Below are 20,289 nucleotides of genomic sequence, written 5' to 3' on the forward strand. Positions count from 1 at the left end.
TATATTATATATATACATATACACACACACACTGAGTGGCCAGATTATTATGACCACCTGACGTTTGTAGGCAAATTAGCTATAATTTCGCACAGAAGTTGCTAGAGGGCCAGACCATTATAAATAGGGAAGCAGGTTGTTTACCACGACTGTAGAAGTTATTTTTTTTTCTGAAGATATGGGTAAACAGTGCAATTTAACAGCCTTTGAACGTGGGATGATTGTTGGCGCTAGGAGCCATGGAGCGAGTATCAGCAAAACAGCAGAATTCCTTAAATGTTCAAGAGCAGCTGTTGTTAAAGTGTTTAAAGACTGGACTGTCAGACAAAAATCTGGGTCTGAACGTTCGAATTGTGGCCGTCAGCGACTTGTCAATGTTAGGGTAGAACGGAGAGTGGCAAGACTGGTACAAGACAACAGAAGGGCAACAGTGCAGTGTCAGAGTCAGATTCCTTGCATCACCTTTCAACATCTCATGGAGTCACGAGGCGGCCCAACGAAGTCATCTCGTGGAGTTCTCGTGGCCCAACGAAGTACTGAATGGGTGGTCATAATAATCTGGCCACTCAGTATATCTATATATACAGGTGAAACTCAAATAATTAGAATATCGTGCAAAGTTCATTTATTTCACTAATGCAACTTAAAAGGTGAAACTAATATATGAGATAGACTCATTACATGCAAAGCAAGATAATTCAAGCCGTGATTTGTCATAATTGGGGTTTTCATGAGCTGTAAGCCATAATCATCACAAGATCCCCAAATCCACAACCTCAAAAAAGTAGATTATTACATGCAATCAATAAAACAAGGATTGAACAATATCGGACCTCTGAAAAGTACAAGCATGCATATGTACTCAGTACTTGGTTTGGGCCCCTTTTGCAGGACTTACTGCAATTACTTTTGCATGATATTCGAATTATTCGAGTTTCACCTGCATATATAAAATTGTATTTTTTATATATATGCATGTATAATAAAAAAAAAGACACCTTTTAATTATTATATTAATGTTTATGCGATATTAAGGCTTGTATCCCCATTGAGGGAAATTAGATGAGCACGTGTCCAGAAAACTGTATAGTGGTACAGCTATATCTATGTATACCTGGCACATTACATATAAAGATTTTTATACAGGTTCAGGAATGCCTTGCAATTTTATATTATTACAGCATGGTCAAAGATGACTGACTCTTTACCTACCTCCTGGCCGGCCGTTAAAAAACGGCCGGCCGGTAGCTCTCTAGATCTGAGCGGGCGTCTTTAGCCGTCCGCTCAGCCACGCCCACTGGAGCACGATGCGGGAAACACCGACAATTTAAAAACAGGCACCGATGCCTGTTAATATACAATCGATCGGCCAGCTATAGAGCCGGCGGATCGCTTGTATGAGCTGCCGACCTGTGTGTCTCCCTCCCTCCGCAGCCCCCCTCCTGTTGTCACGCTGGTCCCGGGCTCCACTGAGCCCGGTGTGAGCCCGGGACCAGCATAGTGCCTCTGTCACAGGGGATCAGAAGGAGATCAGTACACGTACACAGTACAGTACACAAGAATGCGGAAGTGATGTAATATACCTCACTTCCGCATTCTGGCAGTGGAGAGGGGCCGGAGGGAGATCGTGTACTGATCGTGTTCTATGTCCCATTGATGTTTTCTCTATTGATTCTCTATATTGTGCTTTAAGACGCATTGGTATATGCATGTTATATATATTCTTCTGATATTCCCTTTTTTGGAGTGGGGGTTTCCCCCCTTTTTTTCAAAATATTGATTGGTTATAATTGTCTACGGTATCTCGGTAATCCTCTTTTACATGCAATACCGATGCGTTCTTTTACATGCGATACCAATGTGATTGTACATAGTGTGTATTTTGTTTTTTCATTTTACCTTTATTTATACTCTATTTTTGGTTTATGTTGCTCACTTTTGTAGTTACTATTTAATACTCTTTTTTTCCCAATCCTTTTCCTTGTTCTCCTTCTTATTTTTCTTTACCGATTTTACGGTCTTGGTTTACCCCCATTTTGACCTGATTCCTTACAATCTTGGTGTGTGGACCGCTCGGTGTGAAATTAGCTTGTAATGGCTCCTCCCTCCTTGCTTGAACTTTGCGAGTCCCGTGATCTGCGCGGCTCTGGCTCCTTGGATGGGGACTTGATCCCCATGCACGATGCCTCAGGGTTTCTAGGGTTTCCAGCTGACGCTGATAGCTTACTCATAGTAAAGCCGTAGCGTCTTGTCCCTCTGATCTGTTCGCTGGCATTTTCTTATCTCGCGGCCCACATACCAACATGATCTGGCTGCATATATCAGGTATCTTATCGATTTGTAATCTTTTGTAATCGTTTCTTTGTACAGGTGTTTATGCTGTGTTTTTACTATGGATTGTAATTGGCATTTTCCTGTCTGGTGTGCTCTGATGCCATGATGATGTCATGGGGCGGGGCTGTAAACTTATACCACACTCACTGAGGGGTATATATGTGGTATGGTATGTTTTACTCACTTGTCACATCTCTGCCCTGATGGAAGGGACCTTGCGTGGTCCCGAAACGTTGGATTATGCGATATGTGTGACGTTTAGTCCAAATAAATTGACTTTTTTTAAATTTCATTTGCTGAGTGCTGGTGATTTATATTGTTCATTGACTGTTGTACAAGGCACCATCCGTGAGTGTCACTGCAAGCACCACTATTTTCACTTGGACCGGATGCGCTGTAAGGAGTGCAGGGGGACCTACTGTTTTCTGGTATGAGATTTCCAGTCGCCGCTACATCACAGATGTCATCTTTTTGCTGATACATACGCAGTTACAAAGCACATTTCCACCATGTTGCAGAAGGACATGAAGGCAATTAGCTTCACCACTGACATTTAGCAGTAGTGTGAGTCCAGTATCTCTCATCAGTTTAACAGCGCAGTGGATAGATGGTGATTTCTCTCTACAAGTGATGCTTCATGCAAAGAAATTTCAGGGCTCTCACCCTGGTCAAGCAATAGCAAGAATGCTTGAAGAAATGCTTGAGACTTGGGAGCGATTCCCAAAACATCTGTTTACGTTGTGGTCCGCGACAATTGCCAAAAACATGATCAAAGGCATGGAAGACGATGGACTTCTCAGTATTTCATTTGTGGCACATAAACTGCAGCTGGCTGTCTCTGAGGGCCTGTTATCACAGTGCAGCATTGCAGAAGCTGTGGGAATCAGGCGCAGAATAGTCGGCCACTTCAAACATTCCAACTTGGCATATTCTCGGCTACAGGACATCCAGATCCAGCTCAGTCAGCCAGTTAAAAGGCTCCAAATGACAAATAGCACCTCCCGCCAAACCCTGTGTAGCTGCAAGCACTATAAGAAGTGTTACCCACTGAATGTGTCAAATTATAATGAATGTACTGAGCTTCATCTAGAATAAATAAACAAATCTCTATAATAAATAAGTGCTAAATAATACATGCAATCAAAGTGTTCACAATAGTTCTTCTTGTAACTAATATCCCTCTGGAAGGTTTAATCATATTTTCCGTGTTCAGATGTGCACAAATGTGGAATCACATGTATAAAGTGCTCAAGATTTGTCCCAAATGAACCACACTCTTTATCCTTCCACTGTGAAAATTCTTTATACAGAGTCCATACATCAACTCCAATTATTACCCAGGTGCTCCCCCTCTCAGTGGGCCGCTCACCTTATAAGTAGACCTAAGCAGGTCTGAAATCGCTTTATAGGATCTCCATTTGATCTTATTCAAAGGCCATCTCTCCACAATCGTTGCACAGAAAATGACGTCAGCATATCATCCAAAAAAGTATAAAAACAGCCCATAGCATTAAGGAAAGTTGACACAAAACTTCAAGTAAAAAGTATGGTCGACAACTCTCTCTCCTTCAAGAAAAATACACCAAGTAGTTGCCTTGACGCATTTTTTACAGATATACCATGAAGTGGATGAATGAGAACCTTCACAGACATATCGGTACTCGTACTCGGTCTTAAAAAAGTGGTATCGGTGCATCCCTAGTCATAACATTAGTAAAATCCATACTATAGCACTTGCAATTCCAGGAACACAAAGATACCCCGTTCCTCAAATTTTGGGGATTTTGGGAACTGTAAAATCCATAGCATAGCATCAGAAGTGTTATGACCACTGAAGTTTTAATCGTGTAAAATAAAAAATGTAAAGATGTTAAAACTTAATAATGGAGGACTTCACATATGGCCCCTGGATGAGTGGTCACTGGGTTACAGAGCGCCTACAGCAACTGTCTGCTACATTTTTTCAGGCACAGCACCTATCAGATAACTCAACAATGTGGGATTTAGAAATGGGATATCTCTGCCACTGAATGATGGTTGTGAATGAAATGAGACATTTTACCTCAGCTTCTGACACGTCAGCTGCATCATTTATGGCAGGGCTCAAAATTTCAGGTCCTGAGCTACTGGCCAGGCCTTAAAAGTTACTCGCCACCAGGTGCCCTGCCTGAACCCACCACATCCCAGCCGCCTCCCCTCCTTAAATTCCACCATTTAAAAAACAAAAAAGGAGAAGATAAAAATAAATCCAACAGACAAGTAAGCCCTCAATATCGTGGGAATTACACCCACATTGATAAACCCTATACTTAAGTACAGGGCTCCATCAACTCAGTTGTAATTCACTCCATAACATATACAGCACAACACACAACATATCACACAAACACAGGGCATTACACACACACACACACAGTTTTTTCTACATTTAGCCCGGCTGCGGGCAAGCAGCACGGCTAAATGTAGTGTGGGAGCCGTTTTTTACAAGTGATCTTGAACGGCTGTACAGCCGTCCAAAATCACTTGTAACCAGCCTGAATCTCACTCCCCCCTCCACTCTATCTCCGGCGGCCGTGTACCACTCCCGGCTCCCTCTCTCTCTCTCTGCCCGCTGGCTTCCTTTCTGTCGTGGTCTTGTGGGGGGACCTATGACCACGGCAAATTAGATTAGGTTAGGGAGCACGGAGCAGAGCAGAGAACGCTTCTCTGCTCCGTGTGTGCAGTGACACAGGAATGCAGCCTTCCTGTCACCGGAGAACGAGCACAGTGCTGTGCTAGAACGCCTGTGTTGGAGGTGTCAGGGTCAATAAAGAAAACCTGTCAACTCCAAAAGCTATCACACAGGGGCTTGACTTTACAGCAATAAAGTGAAGTAAAAAAAAAAAGTAAAAAATTAATTAAAAATGGAAATACATAAAAATTGAAAAAATAAAAAGGCAACAAAGTAAAAAATATTAAAAATAAAAAATATTACAAAGTAAAATAAAATCTAAAAAATTAAAACCAACCCCGCTGCACCTATCATCTGCATGCGAATAAACACATACATAGGGCAGTGTGTTTGTGTGTGCAGAGTGGGAGATCCGTTACCGCACGTCAATCGTGCACAAAATCGTGTGGCTGGCCGGGAGGTCACAGAATCGCACACCACCGCCAATCGCGCTGGCAGTGCTATTATTGCTTAATGGCACCCCAGTCACGCCAGGCAGATTGTGCGGTTTCCCTCCACAATACTGCCCGTGCATAACCGCAGTTGAAAACACTGCGATTACCATTTTTCAGCAATTACCACGCGAATGTAACCCCATTGAAATCAATGGGGCCGTGTGGCAACTGCTGTATGCAACCGCACACGATCGCCCAAGTGTGCACCCGCACTAAAGGGTAAATTCACTTTCCCAAGTAATTTGGGAAAATGGAATTACCTGCACCAATCCGGCCCCCTCTCCTTCCCTGCTATACTTACCTTTCAGCGAACAGTCCTTCCCATCCATCATTATGGGTGTACTATCTGTACCAGTGCCATGTATTCTGAATTCGCAAAATGCAAGCTCTCGGTCAGCGCAGTCACCTGATGGCATTGACCAATGAGAAGCTGTTCTTGGCACTGCTAAATTGGTTAAAAAAATAATAATTTTCAATCAGGACAAGTAGATTGTCATGAGGGACAAGTAGATCGGGCCATCACTTTCGTCCTTGGACAAGTAGTTTTTTTTTAAATTTACACACCCCTGATAGGTCAACACAACAAATGTTGGTCTCCCCTAGGGCTGCACCAATGCCGGTATCAGTATCAGTGCAGATACTGGGCATTTTTATGAGTACTTGTGACATGCCCCGATAAGTGCCAATATCAGCACTTTCAATTTTTTAACCGAAGCCGGCGCTGTAAACAGGTACCGCACTTCACAGAAAGGCTGCCGAGATCTCCAGCAAGGTCCTGGCAGCCTTCTTGTGAAACGTGTAGCCTGTTTACAGCGCCTGTCACAATTACATAGTATCTGAGGTTGAATAAAGACACATGTCCATCAAGTCCAACCTATTGTGTGTGTGTGTGTGTGTAAAGATCCCCGAGTCATCTCGTTTTTAGGAGTACTTGTACCCCTGTATATCACCGTTTCTCAGGAAATCGTCCAAAAGCTTCTTGAACGATTCCACACTATTAGCTGAAATCACTGCTTGTGGCAACGAGTTCCAGACCCTAACTGCGCGAACTGAGAAGAACCCCCTCCGCCCCTTGTGTTTGAATTTTTTTTCTACCAGTTTCAGGTGGTGGCCTCTAATTCTACTCCTTTCTGTGGATCCACGCGACCTGCACCCACCGAGACCAACCAGGACCACCCAAGAGCCCGTATAGCCCACTTGATATCCAGCACAGCGTCACCATAGACCCAGCATAGCCCACCATATAACTCGCATAGCCCACATGGGAGTCTGCACAGCCCACCATAGAACCTGCACAGCCCAACTGAGAGTCCGCACAGCCCACCATAGAAACTGCACAGCCACCACAGAGCCCGCATAGCCCTCCACAGACCCCACATAGCTCACCATAGAACCTGCACAGCCACCTGAGAGCCCACACAGCGCATCATAGAGCCCACACAGCGCATCATTGAGCCCACACAGCGCACCCGAGAGAGTCCGCACAGCCCATCATAGAACCTGCACAGACCACCTGATGGAAACCATGAACCCCGCACAGCCCACCTAAGACCCGCACAGGCACCTGAGAGCCCGCATAGCCCACCATAGACCCCGCACAGCCTCCTTAGACCCTGCACAGACACCTGAGACCACACAGTACCCAAGACCCAACACAGCAACCTGAGACCCAGCACAGCCACATGAGATCCTCCTCTGGAGACATCAGGCCGGCACCCCGGAGCAGCACAGAGTATGTAGCTTATTCTGCATTGCTGTATAATGTATTGCTGGGATTTGTAGTCCTCAATAGCTGGTGCTATTCTGCATTGCTGTATAATGTATCACTGAGATTTGTATAGCTGGTGGTATTCTGCATTATTGGAATTTGTAGTCCTTTATAGCTGGTGGTATTTAGCATTGTTTAATATATTGCTGAGATTTGTAGTCCCTCTACAGCTTGGAGTTCAGTCTAGGATTTTTCTCAACCTGTCTTCTCAGATATCTGGATGCAGTCATTGATAGCTTCCTTTTTCTGCCCCATCCAGGTAGTGTAACCATTGTTCCTTTAAAGAGCATTCTAATACTTCGGACTTTATTGAAATTCACAGCAAATCCAGTATAACAGTGAATAAAAAAAAAAGTGTATAAAGCTGTAGGTGTGAATAAAGCCTTAGTAGTAGGCATAGTTCACTGTACAATTTTTAAATAGTTAAGGTTGAATTTTAAAGTGATTGTCTGTTTTGACCCTTTGTTAGGACAGACAGGTGTTCAAATCTAGTTTACAACTGATCATGAGCTCTGCCCAGACATGCAAGGAACCTCCACCATGCATTACTGTTGCCTGCAGACACTCATTATCAGGGCTTGCAAAATATTAGGGTGTCTCACCAGTCAGTCAGAAATCAAAACAGTCAGCATGACTGGACTATAGCCTTGCAATTTATGTTAACAAATGTAAACTAGGCATTTATTTCTATGTAACAATGCGTAAAAAGAACAAAATAAATTGTATTACTTACAGAGTATTCGCCTACATCTTCTTAGCAGAAAATGCACTGCTGTCAGAGGCGTGGCATTTGTGTCCTTGAACATGCCTGATAGTTTTAGCACTGAAGTACCAGCTTTAGTAGGTTTAAATTGTGGCAGTGGAGGTCCATTTAGATTCACCATCATAAGGTCATCTAAGCTTTCAGTCTCTAAACACGATCTGAATTTATTTTTGATCAGATTCATCTGGCTGAAACCCCTTTCACAGCTAACTGTAGAAACTGGTAAAACAGAGGCAATTTTAAGGAGCTTCAGAAGAACAGGAAACCTATCCCTGCCATGGTGGTTCATTGCCTTTCCCAGTAAATCCACTTAAGACAGACCTTTTGCAAATATTTTGAATTCATACCATTCATCCAGGGCTTTCTGAAATACATCTTCTTTTCCCTTGTGTTGCAAAAGGTCTTTTTAATGAGATACAAGAACTGTTACTTCCTTTTTACCAAAACTTTCCAAGGAAGTTTCTGGCCATATGAAAGTATCAAATATTGACATAGATGTTAATACGTCATCTGTCGCAGTGTTCAAAAACTGCCTCTTTATGCCGGCCATTCCCATCTTAATAATTTCTTTTCTATCACATTCAAACTTTTTTTGTCCATTTGTAACTTCATCAAGCTGGATTTCATTGTACATCCCAGTCACTGAAGTATTTTTTAGAAATTCATTCTCCAGAGGTCCTGGGGTTTTTTCAGTTCTTCAAGACTGACTATTGTTTTCTGGATATGAATCTACACTTAATTTATTAGCAAATCAGGCTTCTGAAAAATCAAAGACAGTTTTTTCAAAGGCAACAAAAAATCATGGAGAATCTGTACTTTTTAAGGGTCTTCAGAATGCCTTTAGCTTTGTTGCTGTCGCTCTCCTTCCCACAGCTCACATTTTCAAGGTGTGTCACAAGAGATTTTCAGTCTTGAATGACAGCTTTGATGGTCTTCACTTTTCTGGCTACCCAACGTACTGTATGCAATTTCTGCAGTTTTGTTGACAGAACTTCTGCTGTTTCGGACAACTGCTTTTGCTTTTTACTTGACCTATTGTAGAATTTGTACACAGAAATTTAAGCAATGGTCAATTTCATCAATATATGATACTCCTTTATGTGACTTCAGCACATTTAACTGAAGTTTGTGTGCAACACAATGAACGGTTGTGACATGATTTGCACAATCTGTGATTTTAGTTGCCAAACCATTAACACCCCCTATCATGGAAGGTGCTCCATCAGTTGCCAGGCCAACTAAACATTTTCCATGTCTCCAATCCAAGTTTACTCTTTGGAGTTCCTCGTCTATGGTGCCTAGGTAGCCTGAAGCAGTACTATTTTGCTAATGGAGCAATAGCTAAATATGATTCCTTGGCATTTATATATCGAACATAAATGATACATTCCTCCACGCCAGACCTATCAGTGGAACCATTTAGTAACATCTAAGGAGACACAGGAGATTGTTTTTGAAAAAAAATTAAACAAATTCTTTTGCGCCATTTCTTCACCCCTCACACGTGAGCAAACAATTGCCAGGATTCACCAGGCCAGGATTTTCTACTTAGGACAGAGTAGTTTGGGAGGCTTTATGTTCCCTGTTTTAGTACTGTGTTCCTAGTTGTATTCGTGCAGCTTTCCCAATCTTGTGTGCAGCCTTCAGTCTCTAGTGTCTCCCTAGCCCCTTTCTATGTGTATTCCTCAAAGCAGTCCTATGAGGGCTTGAAAAATGACTCCTTAGAATGTCCTCTCGTCTGACTATGTCTTTCGCACTCTTTGTCTCTGTCGGATCTAAGATGGCTGCGGTGTCACTGGACAAGATATGCTAGAATATCTTGTGAAAAGATAGCTTTTACACTGTAAAAGGTACACTGTACGCGATCAGCTATTTGGAGCTGTCAAAAGTTGGTAACTGCTGAGAATCATCGGTTACCATTCATTAATGGATGCCTCAGTATTGAGGCATCCATTAATGACAGAATTAAGCTTTTACAGATACCTGATCACTGTCAGCGATTGAGTATCTGACAGTGATAACAGAGCTGTGTGAAGCGGTATCAGTTTTGACAGCTCTGTACAGATTGTGATCTGTTTTGACAGCTCTGCACCTCTGTGAAGAGCTGTGTACTGGCTTTTTTTGCTACAAGTTTCTATGAAGCATATAAACTTGTAGCAAAATTTTGAAACATTGTATCAGACCTCTGATCATTCTAGGATCAATCAGAAGTCTTTAGTGACATCTAATCCTGAAATGCTGCAGAATCAGCATGTCAGGAATCAGTGTAAGGTTATTATTGGCTGTTCCTAGGTTTGGAGCAGCCTCATAATAACAATAATCAAAAAGTTTAAAAAAAATGAAATTATCAAGCAGTAAGTGACTGCTCAATATAAAATTGACAAAAACTCATTTTTAAATACTTGCAATTGACAGCTCGCTCAAGCCAGCTGTCGAATTGAAGTCTTACTTACCCACCTCCCTGATGTAGCCAGATGACATTGGTGCAAAGAGCTGCGCGGAGAAGGCCTTCACCGGTTTGCCGAGCTCCTGTCTGGCCGATCCTTCACTTGCAGCTGGCAGAACAGAAGGAGGAAAGACGCCCACCTCGTGGCCGACCAGAGGATCAACTATTCCCCACCTGATTTTGTCACCATACTGCACATCATCAGTAGTCAGTGCACAGAGCTGGAGGATCCCCCTGCAATAGTAATGTAATGTATGTGCCACATGCCCTCTGCATACTGCTCACCCACCCAACATTAGCCCTCATACCTGCACACACACAGGCCCCCATAAATGCACTGCAGTACCTTGATCCACAAACAGCTTTGATTTTATTCCTGCCCTAATATATAGGATAGGAATAAAATCATCAATACTATTTGTGGCTGATACTGCTGTGCACTTGTATGGGTCTCCATGCATGCCTTAAACTTAAGCCTTGGTACATCTAGTTAGGGGAGACTGCTGCTACAATGTATTTTTTTTGTCTGCAGGGCATTGTTGCTGGTCTGAGGTCTGCAGGGCATTGGTGCTGGTCTGAGGTCTGCAGGGCATTGGTGCTGGTCTGAAGTCTGCTGTGCATTGGTGCTGGTCTGAGTCCTGCCCCGCATTGTTGCTGGTCTGAGTCCTGCCCCACATTGGTGCTGGCCTGAGCTCTGCCATGCGTTGCTGCTTGTCTGAGGTCTGCCATGCATTGCTGCTGGTTTGAGGTCTGTCATTCATTGCTGCTGGTATGAGGTCTGCAGGGCATTGGTGCTGGTCTGAAGTCTGCAGGGCATTAGTGTTGGTCTGAGGTCTGCTGTGCGTTGGTGCTGGTCTGAAGTCTACTGTGCATTGGTGCTGGTCTGAAGTCTACTGTGCATTGGTGCTGGTCTGAAGTCTACTGTGCATTGGTGCTGGTCTGAGGGTCTGCCACACATTAGTGCTGGTCTGAAGCCTGCCGTGCATTGCTGCTGTTCTGACATCTACCGTGCAGTGCTGCTGGTCTGACGTCTGCCATGCATTGCGTGTCTTGGTGCTGGCCTGAAGTCTGCCGTGCATTGCTGCTGGCCTGAGGCTGGTGAAGGTGAAATGTTGGAGGTTGGCCTGAGGTCTTGTTGTGATGCTGAAGGCCGGTGAGAAAGTCTCTGCTGCAACGATTAATCATTATGTATCTCCTCCAGGCTCCTTGAAGTAGGTACCTGCCAGCGCTCTACAGCATGAATGCCTACAGCCCACATGCCTTCAGTCTCATGTTTCAACTCTGCATCAGGTATGTAAAAAAAAAACTGTGTTTTATGAAGGTGCAGTGTTTAAGGCTGGAATTCTAAAGGTGATACAGGCACAGGGATCACACTAAAACTGTACGTCCAGTTTACTTTTCAGTACATGTAAATATGTTGTGTGTGCAGCAGTTATAAAAAAAAATTTTTTTACTTACAATTGTGCTGCTAATGACAAAGTAAACACTAGGCATGTGCGCTGGCAAAAAAATGTGTTATATCCAAATCTCTGAATAACGTAAATTAGTCCAAATTCCGAATCGTAACTAAACGAATCACACACATTCAAACAATTAGCCAGTTTAACTATTAGCAGTACAACTTTGAGTGCAAAAATTGAAATTTAACTAACACTACAGTGCGGTATAGTTCATTGGCATTCGGTTGTCTGATGGTTGCAAAAATGGCACTCTTGTGTAAAAGGTAGCTGACCCCTGGTCTAAAGCCTGGAGACCTGGTCCTTGTGAGGAAACTGATGAGAAAGTGCCCTGAAGAAAAGAATTGAAGGTCTGTTCTAAGTCCTATTGACGATAGAGACAACAGTCAAGCTTGAAGGAAGTCTAGTTGGATACATGCTAGCCATTGAAAAACTGTTAAAATGATTGTTGTAAAACCTGGAGAGATGGGTCAAATAATCCTTCTCCTGGCTTTTATGGCGATAAAAGACTTAACAGTATATGTGGCCAACACATGTGTATATAAAGGATGTGAATGCCTGTACAAACTAAAGTATGGGAAAGAAGTAGGCCCCACCCATAATGTAAAATAGTCAATTAAAAAAAGGGTGGGATAACAATCCTTTTATCCAAACATTAAACTTATATGCCAGAAACATCAATGCCAGTTAGTGTTCGGTGTGCCTGCACCTATACTCGCACTGATCCCAATGATGGAAGGTCCCCCTAGTTTTTCCAGTCTCTATGAAACTTACTGTACATCCACGTACTGAAGCTTAAGTTTTTAGTCATACAAGAGATGGTACAGGTAACTACTAAACACTTTTAGATGAAAAACTTAAACCAGGCCTTTTATTCAAAAAAGTGAACTCTTTCCCCAATATGTTACAACCTTGGAGTATTACAATTTTATGCATTAGCCTCTCATCTAGGTGAATCTACCGCACCCTCTTTGAAAAGAGAATGATATATTATCTGCGGTAACCAAGCTTTTGCCTGGTTGTTTGCCAACATAACTGTACTTTGTTAGTTGGGTAAATTATCACCAGTCCTAGTTGTAGTTTTTCATTACCGGGGTCCTCTTTTGGTATAACTGTTCCCTAGTTGTGGCTGAGCAATTAACTTATGCACCGTATACGTGTTATCCCATTTGGGTTCTAGCGCTGGTGCTCACTGAGCCGGCCAAGATTTCTCACGTCTCATGTTTGCCATGACATTTTGGACGCTGCCCACACTGTCATAACTATGTGCAGGCAGGTTTGACAGGGCAGTACCACGTCACTGGAGCATGGGGGATGGGCGCTCATCTCCACACAGTGAAGTGTATGGATGTGCCTGCGTCATCTCCCCTACGTGGTAACCATGACACTGATTATGCCTACCTTTCCCCACACATAGTAGTGTGGGGCGGAGCAAGTCCCTGCACTACATGAGAGCTTGTTACGCCTCTCTTTGATCACGGAGCCACCTAAGGTCCACAATCACACATACAGCGTCCAGCACTAGGTATGTCCTTTCTTTGGGTATATCATGACAGATTTGGGTATACATGAGCGGTGTACAGTTTATGCATTAATGGACACTAAAATATTGACATGTATTGCAATGCTGTAATGCTAGAGACTTTGATTTAACTGGATTCATTTTGCGGAGGCATCTGCTGTCATTTTAGCACCCACCTGAATTTTCTGGGTTTTTCCCCAGTCAGGAGTGCGATGGGTTTCTATGTGCTTTGAATTGAGATTGCTTTACCCATTTATGTGCACCCCCGATTTTTGTTACCCTATTAAGGTTTATATATACCAAGAACCGCAGAGCTATTTGATCACTGGACTGGGACTTTTTATTTATTTTTGTCAATGGAAGGCAACGATCACCTTTGAGGATTACTTGCAACACTTACAGGTGAAACTCGAATAATTCAAATATCGTGCAAAAGTAATTGCAGTAAGTGCTGCAAAAGGGGCCCAAACCAAGTACTGAGTACATATGCATGCTTGTACTTTTCAGAGGTCCGATATTGTTCTATGTACAATTCTTGTTTTATTGATTGCATGTAATAATCTACTTTTTTGAGGTTGTGGATTTGGGGTTCTTGGGGTTTTCATGAGCTGTAAGCCATAATCATCACAATTATGACAAATCACGGCTTGAACTATCTTGCTTTGCATGTAATGAGTCAATCTCATATATTAGTTTCACCTTTTAAGTTGCATTTGTGAAATAAATAAACTTTGTACGATATTCTAATTATTCGAGTTTCACCTGTACAGCCCTGAAGAAATTGACACTATTCTCTTCCCAAAGCTTTTGGCACAGACACCACTGATGACATTTTCAAAGAGTTGAAACAACTCAGGAGGAGACTTACAGATCTGGAACTCCATGGCCAAACTCTATCAGATTACTATAGGAGGTGAAGATCCAACTATGTTAAGATAACAGAGAAATTGCTGGTCTGGAGCTATCCCTGAGAGAGAAGATGTCAGATACTAAGAGGTTAAATGGTGATTTACAAAAGATTGATATACAGATTGACATCTATACTGACAAACAAAGGCACGTGAAATGGAATAAGTTTAAATTGGTCAACTTGGACTACAAGGAGGCAAGCCATTGTACCCGTGGCTTACAAATCCATCATCGGATAGTGAAACAGGAGCCGCTCCCTGTCTGTCGGGCCAGACTAGGGATATGGCTTCCCTTTTTCAGAAGGCCGCAGATGCAGGAGACCTTGGAGGGGACACAGGAGCACGAAGCGTAAGGACACAGACATTCAAAGGCAAACCCCCGTAGGGAACGCGGTAGTTATTCTATCCTCCCGGATCATCACAAAGGCTGAGTGCGACCTTTTGTCCAAAAGTCTTTCATTTTGTCCTAGTGGGCGCTTCAATGCATTCCAGTTTGTTGTTGACGTGTTTACATTTGAAAGGAATATGAAACTCAAAACAATACTTTGCCACATCCACACCCATACCATTACCAGATGGAAATGTTTCCTTTAGGAATAAGAGTAACTTTATTCCTCCAGGTCAGTTTCCTACAATTGACAGTTTTGTTAAAACTTTGGAATTTGAGGTATCTAACATGAAGGGCAGTAAGAGATCACCTGTCTAAAAATTAGTGGAGTATCATGAGATCATTAAAAGAGGACACGAATATCATTATCAAACCCGCAGAGGGAAGCCGTGGTCATATTGGACTACATTGATTATAAAAACGGGATGTTGAACATGCTCATGGACGAGACTAGCTATACTCCCATCACTCGATCCATCATACATGACACCTCCAAAGATCTCTCATCATTTATTAATATTGGGGTAGCAAATGAATGGATCAGTAAGGAGATGTCAGATTTTTTGTTAAATGCAAACGCACGTATCCCGGTCATTTATGGTTTAACGAAGATGCATAAGGGCACTTACCCTTTAAAATTTAGGCCAATTGTGTCCGGCACTGATTCAGTCACACAACCCCTAGCACAAGTACTGGACTCCGTCTTACAACCTCTGGTTCGTAAACCTCCTGCGTTTGTAAAAGATTGGTGATTTTGGCGTCAGAGGGGAAGTATGTCATATTTTGATTGGTTTATTGGTTTGCACTTCCTTGTATACAATTTACATGTTTTTTCTGGTGTTCACTCTCTGTTTTGCCTGAGGAAGGAACCATGCAGTCCTGAAACGTCGCCTGTGATGATGTGACACTTAGTAGTCAATATTGAGTTGAATTTACACTGGAGTGCTAGTAACTTTTCTTTACTTAGTTATGGTACCTCACACAGCACAAAAGATCACTGTCATACACTACCCCATTAAATTTAGAGAGAACTCTTTACAACTTATGACATAGTGTAGTCCTGGTTTCCCTCAAGGACGGCTGGGTGATAGAAGCAATGGAAAGAATAATTACACCAGAATTTTAGAAAAGGTTATTAACCTTTTACTGAATGAAGAGACAGCACAGATCAGGAAGCAGGCAAAAAAAACTGTAGAACCAGCACAGGAAGATCTTCCAAATAAATTAAAACTTTATTCCACTTGCAACTATACAAAGAACCACTGACGCATTTCTGCCTTACTCGGCCTTAGTCATAGCTGGTTGTGCTCTAACACCAACCCCACTAAAATAGCATGCCAGGCAGGGCGGGGATAAACACTTAGGAGCACCTGTATCTAATAAACAGTCCTTGTGATCACATTAAAAACAAAACCAGGAAAAAAGGAGAATAATTCAAAATTATGGGGCAAGATCATCAAACATTATATTGTAAAACCCATAATAACAGTGGGAACACTAACATGGCAATATATGACATTCACAAATTGTATAAAACTAGTGATCCACCAATAGTTAAGTCCCTGTGGAATCTAAGATTACAAATAAATAAAAGATCCACAGGGCTTCACATTGCAACGGTTTTCTGAGCACATCATCTTCATAAGAATAGGAAGCAGCCCTCCACCAACCAAAGAAACGAAAAAGGAAAAAAACACGCATGTTTTTTCCATTCATATTTCCAAAATACACTGGAAACTGGGAAAAAATGGAAGGGGAATGCATGTTATCGCTGTGCAATCTTCCAACATGAAAAAGACACAGAGGCACAGCAAAAAAATGTTTCTAACTGTGGTTTATAGTTGCTGTATTTGCAAAGGTGATGTTCCAAGGCTCTAAGCGCTAAATCATGCAGCACAGATGAATAAAGTGATGATAATTATTCTTCCACTGTACATTCGACAACGGGCTTAAAATGGATTTCGCATCTCTTATAAAACCAGGCAACCGTAGTACTTTTTTAAAATCAGGAAACAGGCAGTTGGAACCCCTTCAAGGGATTGGGATCATTTGGAGGTTTCTTTAGTGACATTTTGGTTGGTTTAAAAGAGTAGGAAGTTTAATCCCAATGGCATTATTGCTCAATTTATTTCTTTACTTTGCAGTTAATATCGCTATGTGTCTGTTATCTCGAATGTGCAAGTCAGAGAACCAACAACACCCCATTCCCATTTTTGCTGAAGGAATATTCACACTGCGAATTAAGTTTAAAGAGACTCTTTTCCGAGGGAACGGAACTCTTGCTGGTACGAAATCAGGAGAGACCCAGTTGGGGAACATGCCAGATGTTTCTTCAACCTGGAAGTACCTTGGACTCGTGGTCATGGGGTGTTTATAAACAAAAGGGAAGTTATGAAAGAATGTGTATATATGAAATTCTTTGTCCTGCATTTTGTTTTTATATTCAGCCATTTTGTCTCATCTTCTAACAGACGCAACCTTGTATAACCTTTACAATTAGCTAGTTAAACAGTAAGCAGCTTCAGCTAGAACGAACTGGCCCCTTCTGAAGGTCATTTTGTAAATACGGTCTAGGTGCATGCATAGTCAGAATTCTTATCATTACAAAGCATATTTAAACTGTGAGCTCAACCATTAAACTAAGAATAATTATTCCACACCTGGGTGTCAATTTGAATACCTCGTGTGATCACACACAAAAAGGGCATTTCTTTTATACAACAATCATTCTAGTAATTTTCCAGCTGTCATTTTAAATATAATATTGCTAACAAACTCAAATGAAAAAATCATAAACACTACAATTGTATTTGGTAATCTGCCTGTTAGGTGAGAAAACAGAGTTCTGTGTGTGGTAAACTTTTTTACAAAACAAAAATTACTTCTTCAAATTATGGTTAATTTGTGTGGATGAAAATGTACTCTATGGTCTCACCTGCGCTCGGAAGATCCTCTATGAGTTAAGTGCCCTACAATGGTGTGATGTTTGGCTCCTTTCTGTGTTTCTGTTTTTATTGCCCAGGTGTTTGGAGCAGCAGACCGAGCAAAGAGAAGCTCCAACCCAGTACGGCATCGTATCCTGTAAAATGTTGAAAATGGCTTAGTATACCAAATCTAATATACAAGTGATGCTACCAACAGTACTAGGACCCAGCAGACAATGCATTCTAGCCTGAAATATAAGCATACTGATATTGCACTTTACTTTTAAAACTGTAAAAGAAAAAATCTATGTCTACGGTCCTTTTATATTTAGATTTATGGCAACAGAAAGAGTATTCTTTACTAGTGCTTGGAAGCTCAAATGTATACCAATTAAAAAGGATAATAGAAACTTGTCTAGGTGATTGTTAGCAAAAACACACTACACTCCTAAGTAAAAAGAAGTTTGAAAACTGCTTGACACCCATGAATATGACTGACCCCCCTTCCAATTTTCAAGCTAACAGAGAAAAAATGATTCACAATGTTTATCAAAAGACTGTCAGCACCACCCCCCCCCGTTAGCTCCCTTTGTACTCCAAGGAGCTCAGGACAATGGCTATCTCCTACATCTGGCTAGACTCCTGTTATGGCTGTCTGGAGCTCTTTAGCAGCTGGACCCCTGCGGGTTGTACAGTCAGAATGTCTGGGGAGGGCAGGGTGTATGTGATGGGATTATAATCTAATCTGATGACTTTGTGTATAAAAGGTTGTACAGTTGCTCAATAAAGCAGAGTTTTTTTCACCCTACACTTGGTTTCGTCTGTTTCAGTGACTGGGGAAACAGGGAGCTAAAGATCACTTGGTTGCAAAATCTCCTCAACAAGGAAGAATACAGCGGCGGACATACTCATCCTGAGTACTGGAGTCTGTCACATAGATCTCCACATTTCATGCCTCATTTTGTTACTTTTATTGGTTAGCATCACTCTACTGGCTTTTCTGATGTCTCATCCATTCTGTATGCAGTGGCAAACCATTTTTTCTCTGTTATGACAATAAATTGGCTGTGCACTTTTTCTTTATTATTAAAGACATGCTCTGACATAGCACTAGGGCTAAATTATGAGAAGTAGAGCAAAAGCATAACGGTTGCTCATATTACCAATTAGGTTTTAGACTCCCGGAAATCCTCACCTAAGGCTAAAGATAGGCTGTGTCCAGTTATGTTGAAGGCTAATTGATGCCGTAAACACCTCTCCAGGTAACAGTGTCTTGTCAGGTAGAGTAATTGTCACAAAGTCCCCAACACTTATTCGCTGAACTTTTGGTATGTTTACACCCACAATCTGAACCGTGCCTGCAATCTCTGATCTTTCGTCATAATATTCGCAATCTTCAGATGCAGAATAATTCAAGGTCACATTTAAAGGAAGAGAAACAAGAGAAAACCAGGAAGAAGAAAAGCGAATCTCTGCAATACACACATCAAGGGAAGTCTGTAAAGAGCAGAAAAGGGAACACAAATTAAAGGAAATCAACAGTGTTTCATGCACGTAAAAGGGACATACTCATGTATAATTTGTTTGTGTTGAATTAAACATGTGGAAATATTGAAGATTTACAGTCATGGCCAAATATACTGGCACCCTGCATTTCTGTCAGACAATGCACCACTTTTGACAATTGCAGAAAAGTGCTGCAATTAAACATTCTCATGTTTATTTATTTTGTTTGTATTGGTATGACACAAAAAAGTGGAGGAAAAAAAAGCCAAATCTGACACATTTCACGCAAAACTCTATAGTACCCAAGAATGCACAGATGAGTAACATCTGAGCATTGCGTTGCACTATAACACAAATGTGCTATTAAATACATATGGTACAAGTACCTGGATTTGTCTTTAAATCAATTTCCAAAGGACCAGCAGTAGCAACTGCCCAAGCTCAGCTGCATTACCTATTAATGTCAGTGTAACATAGACAACATACTAACCAGAGGAGACAGAAGCATGAGCAGGGTGATGGCTTATCTATAAGGTGCTGCTCTTTTATTGCCCAGGTGGTTTATACTGGGATATAATCCCTTAATATCAGACGGTAAAATCAAGGGAGGGTCTGTTTACATGCAGTTTCTACCTCCTTTGACTTCCATTCTCTTTTTTTGCCAATTTTTATTTAAATTAACATGTCCTGAGTGGACAAATATCAACATGCAGAGTTGTGAACTGGTCCCATTCACACCAATCAATTTTTCAGTGCCTTTGCATTAGCATCCGTTGAAAAACAGATTTTCCTTCCTTTTGGACTCCTGACAGTCTGATTGGTTACTTTCAGTAAGCATACAGCAGTGGAGACACCCTAGCATTCATTTAGATGGCTATAAAGTGGTTTAACCACTGAGATATGCAGTGACCTTTGGGTGGTTGGACACTGACAAATCAATCAAAGCTGCAGGACAGCACTTTGAAACCCCTGCCACTCACAGCCTGCCTCAGTTTTGTCGCAAGCAGTACAAAGTAGATCACAAAATACAAAAAGGAGTGTTCTGTGATGTACTCCAAGAAAATGATTTTACAGTGAAGAAAAAAATCCTGTTTTCTTTATTGTGCAT

General features: G+C 41.8%; 1 protein-coding gene across 1 annotated transcript in view; it reads right to left on the reverse strand.

The window, feature by feature from the left end:
• Window positions 1–20,289, reverse strand: part of LOC108797362 (transmembrane protein 132A-like) — a 203,030-nt gene that overhangs the window by 76,152 nt on the left and 106,589 nt on the right. Inside the window, 2 exon segments of the mRNA XM_018568947.1 lie at window positions 17,687–17,830; window positions 18,871–19,172. Of these exon segments, the coding sequence (XP_018424449.1) occupies window positions 17,687–17,830; window positions 18,871–19,172 (446 nt within the window).

The sequence above is a fragment of the Nanorana parkeri genome, unplaced genomic scaffold, assembly GCF_000935625.1.
Source record: "Nanorana parkeri isolate BGI_ZX_2015 unplaced genomic scaffold, ASM93562v1 scaffold1265, whole genome shotgun sequence".
Lineage (NCBI taxonomy): Eukaryota > Metazoa > Chordata > Amphibia > Anura > Dicroglossidae > Nanorana > Nanorana parkeri.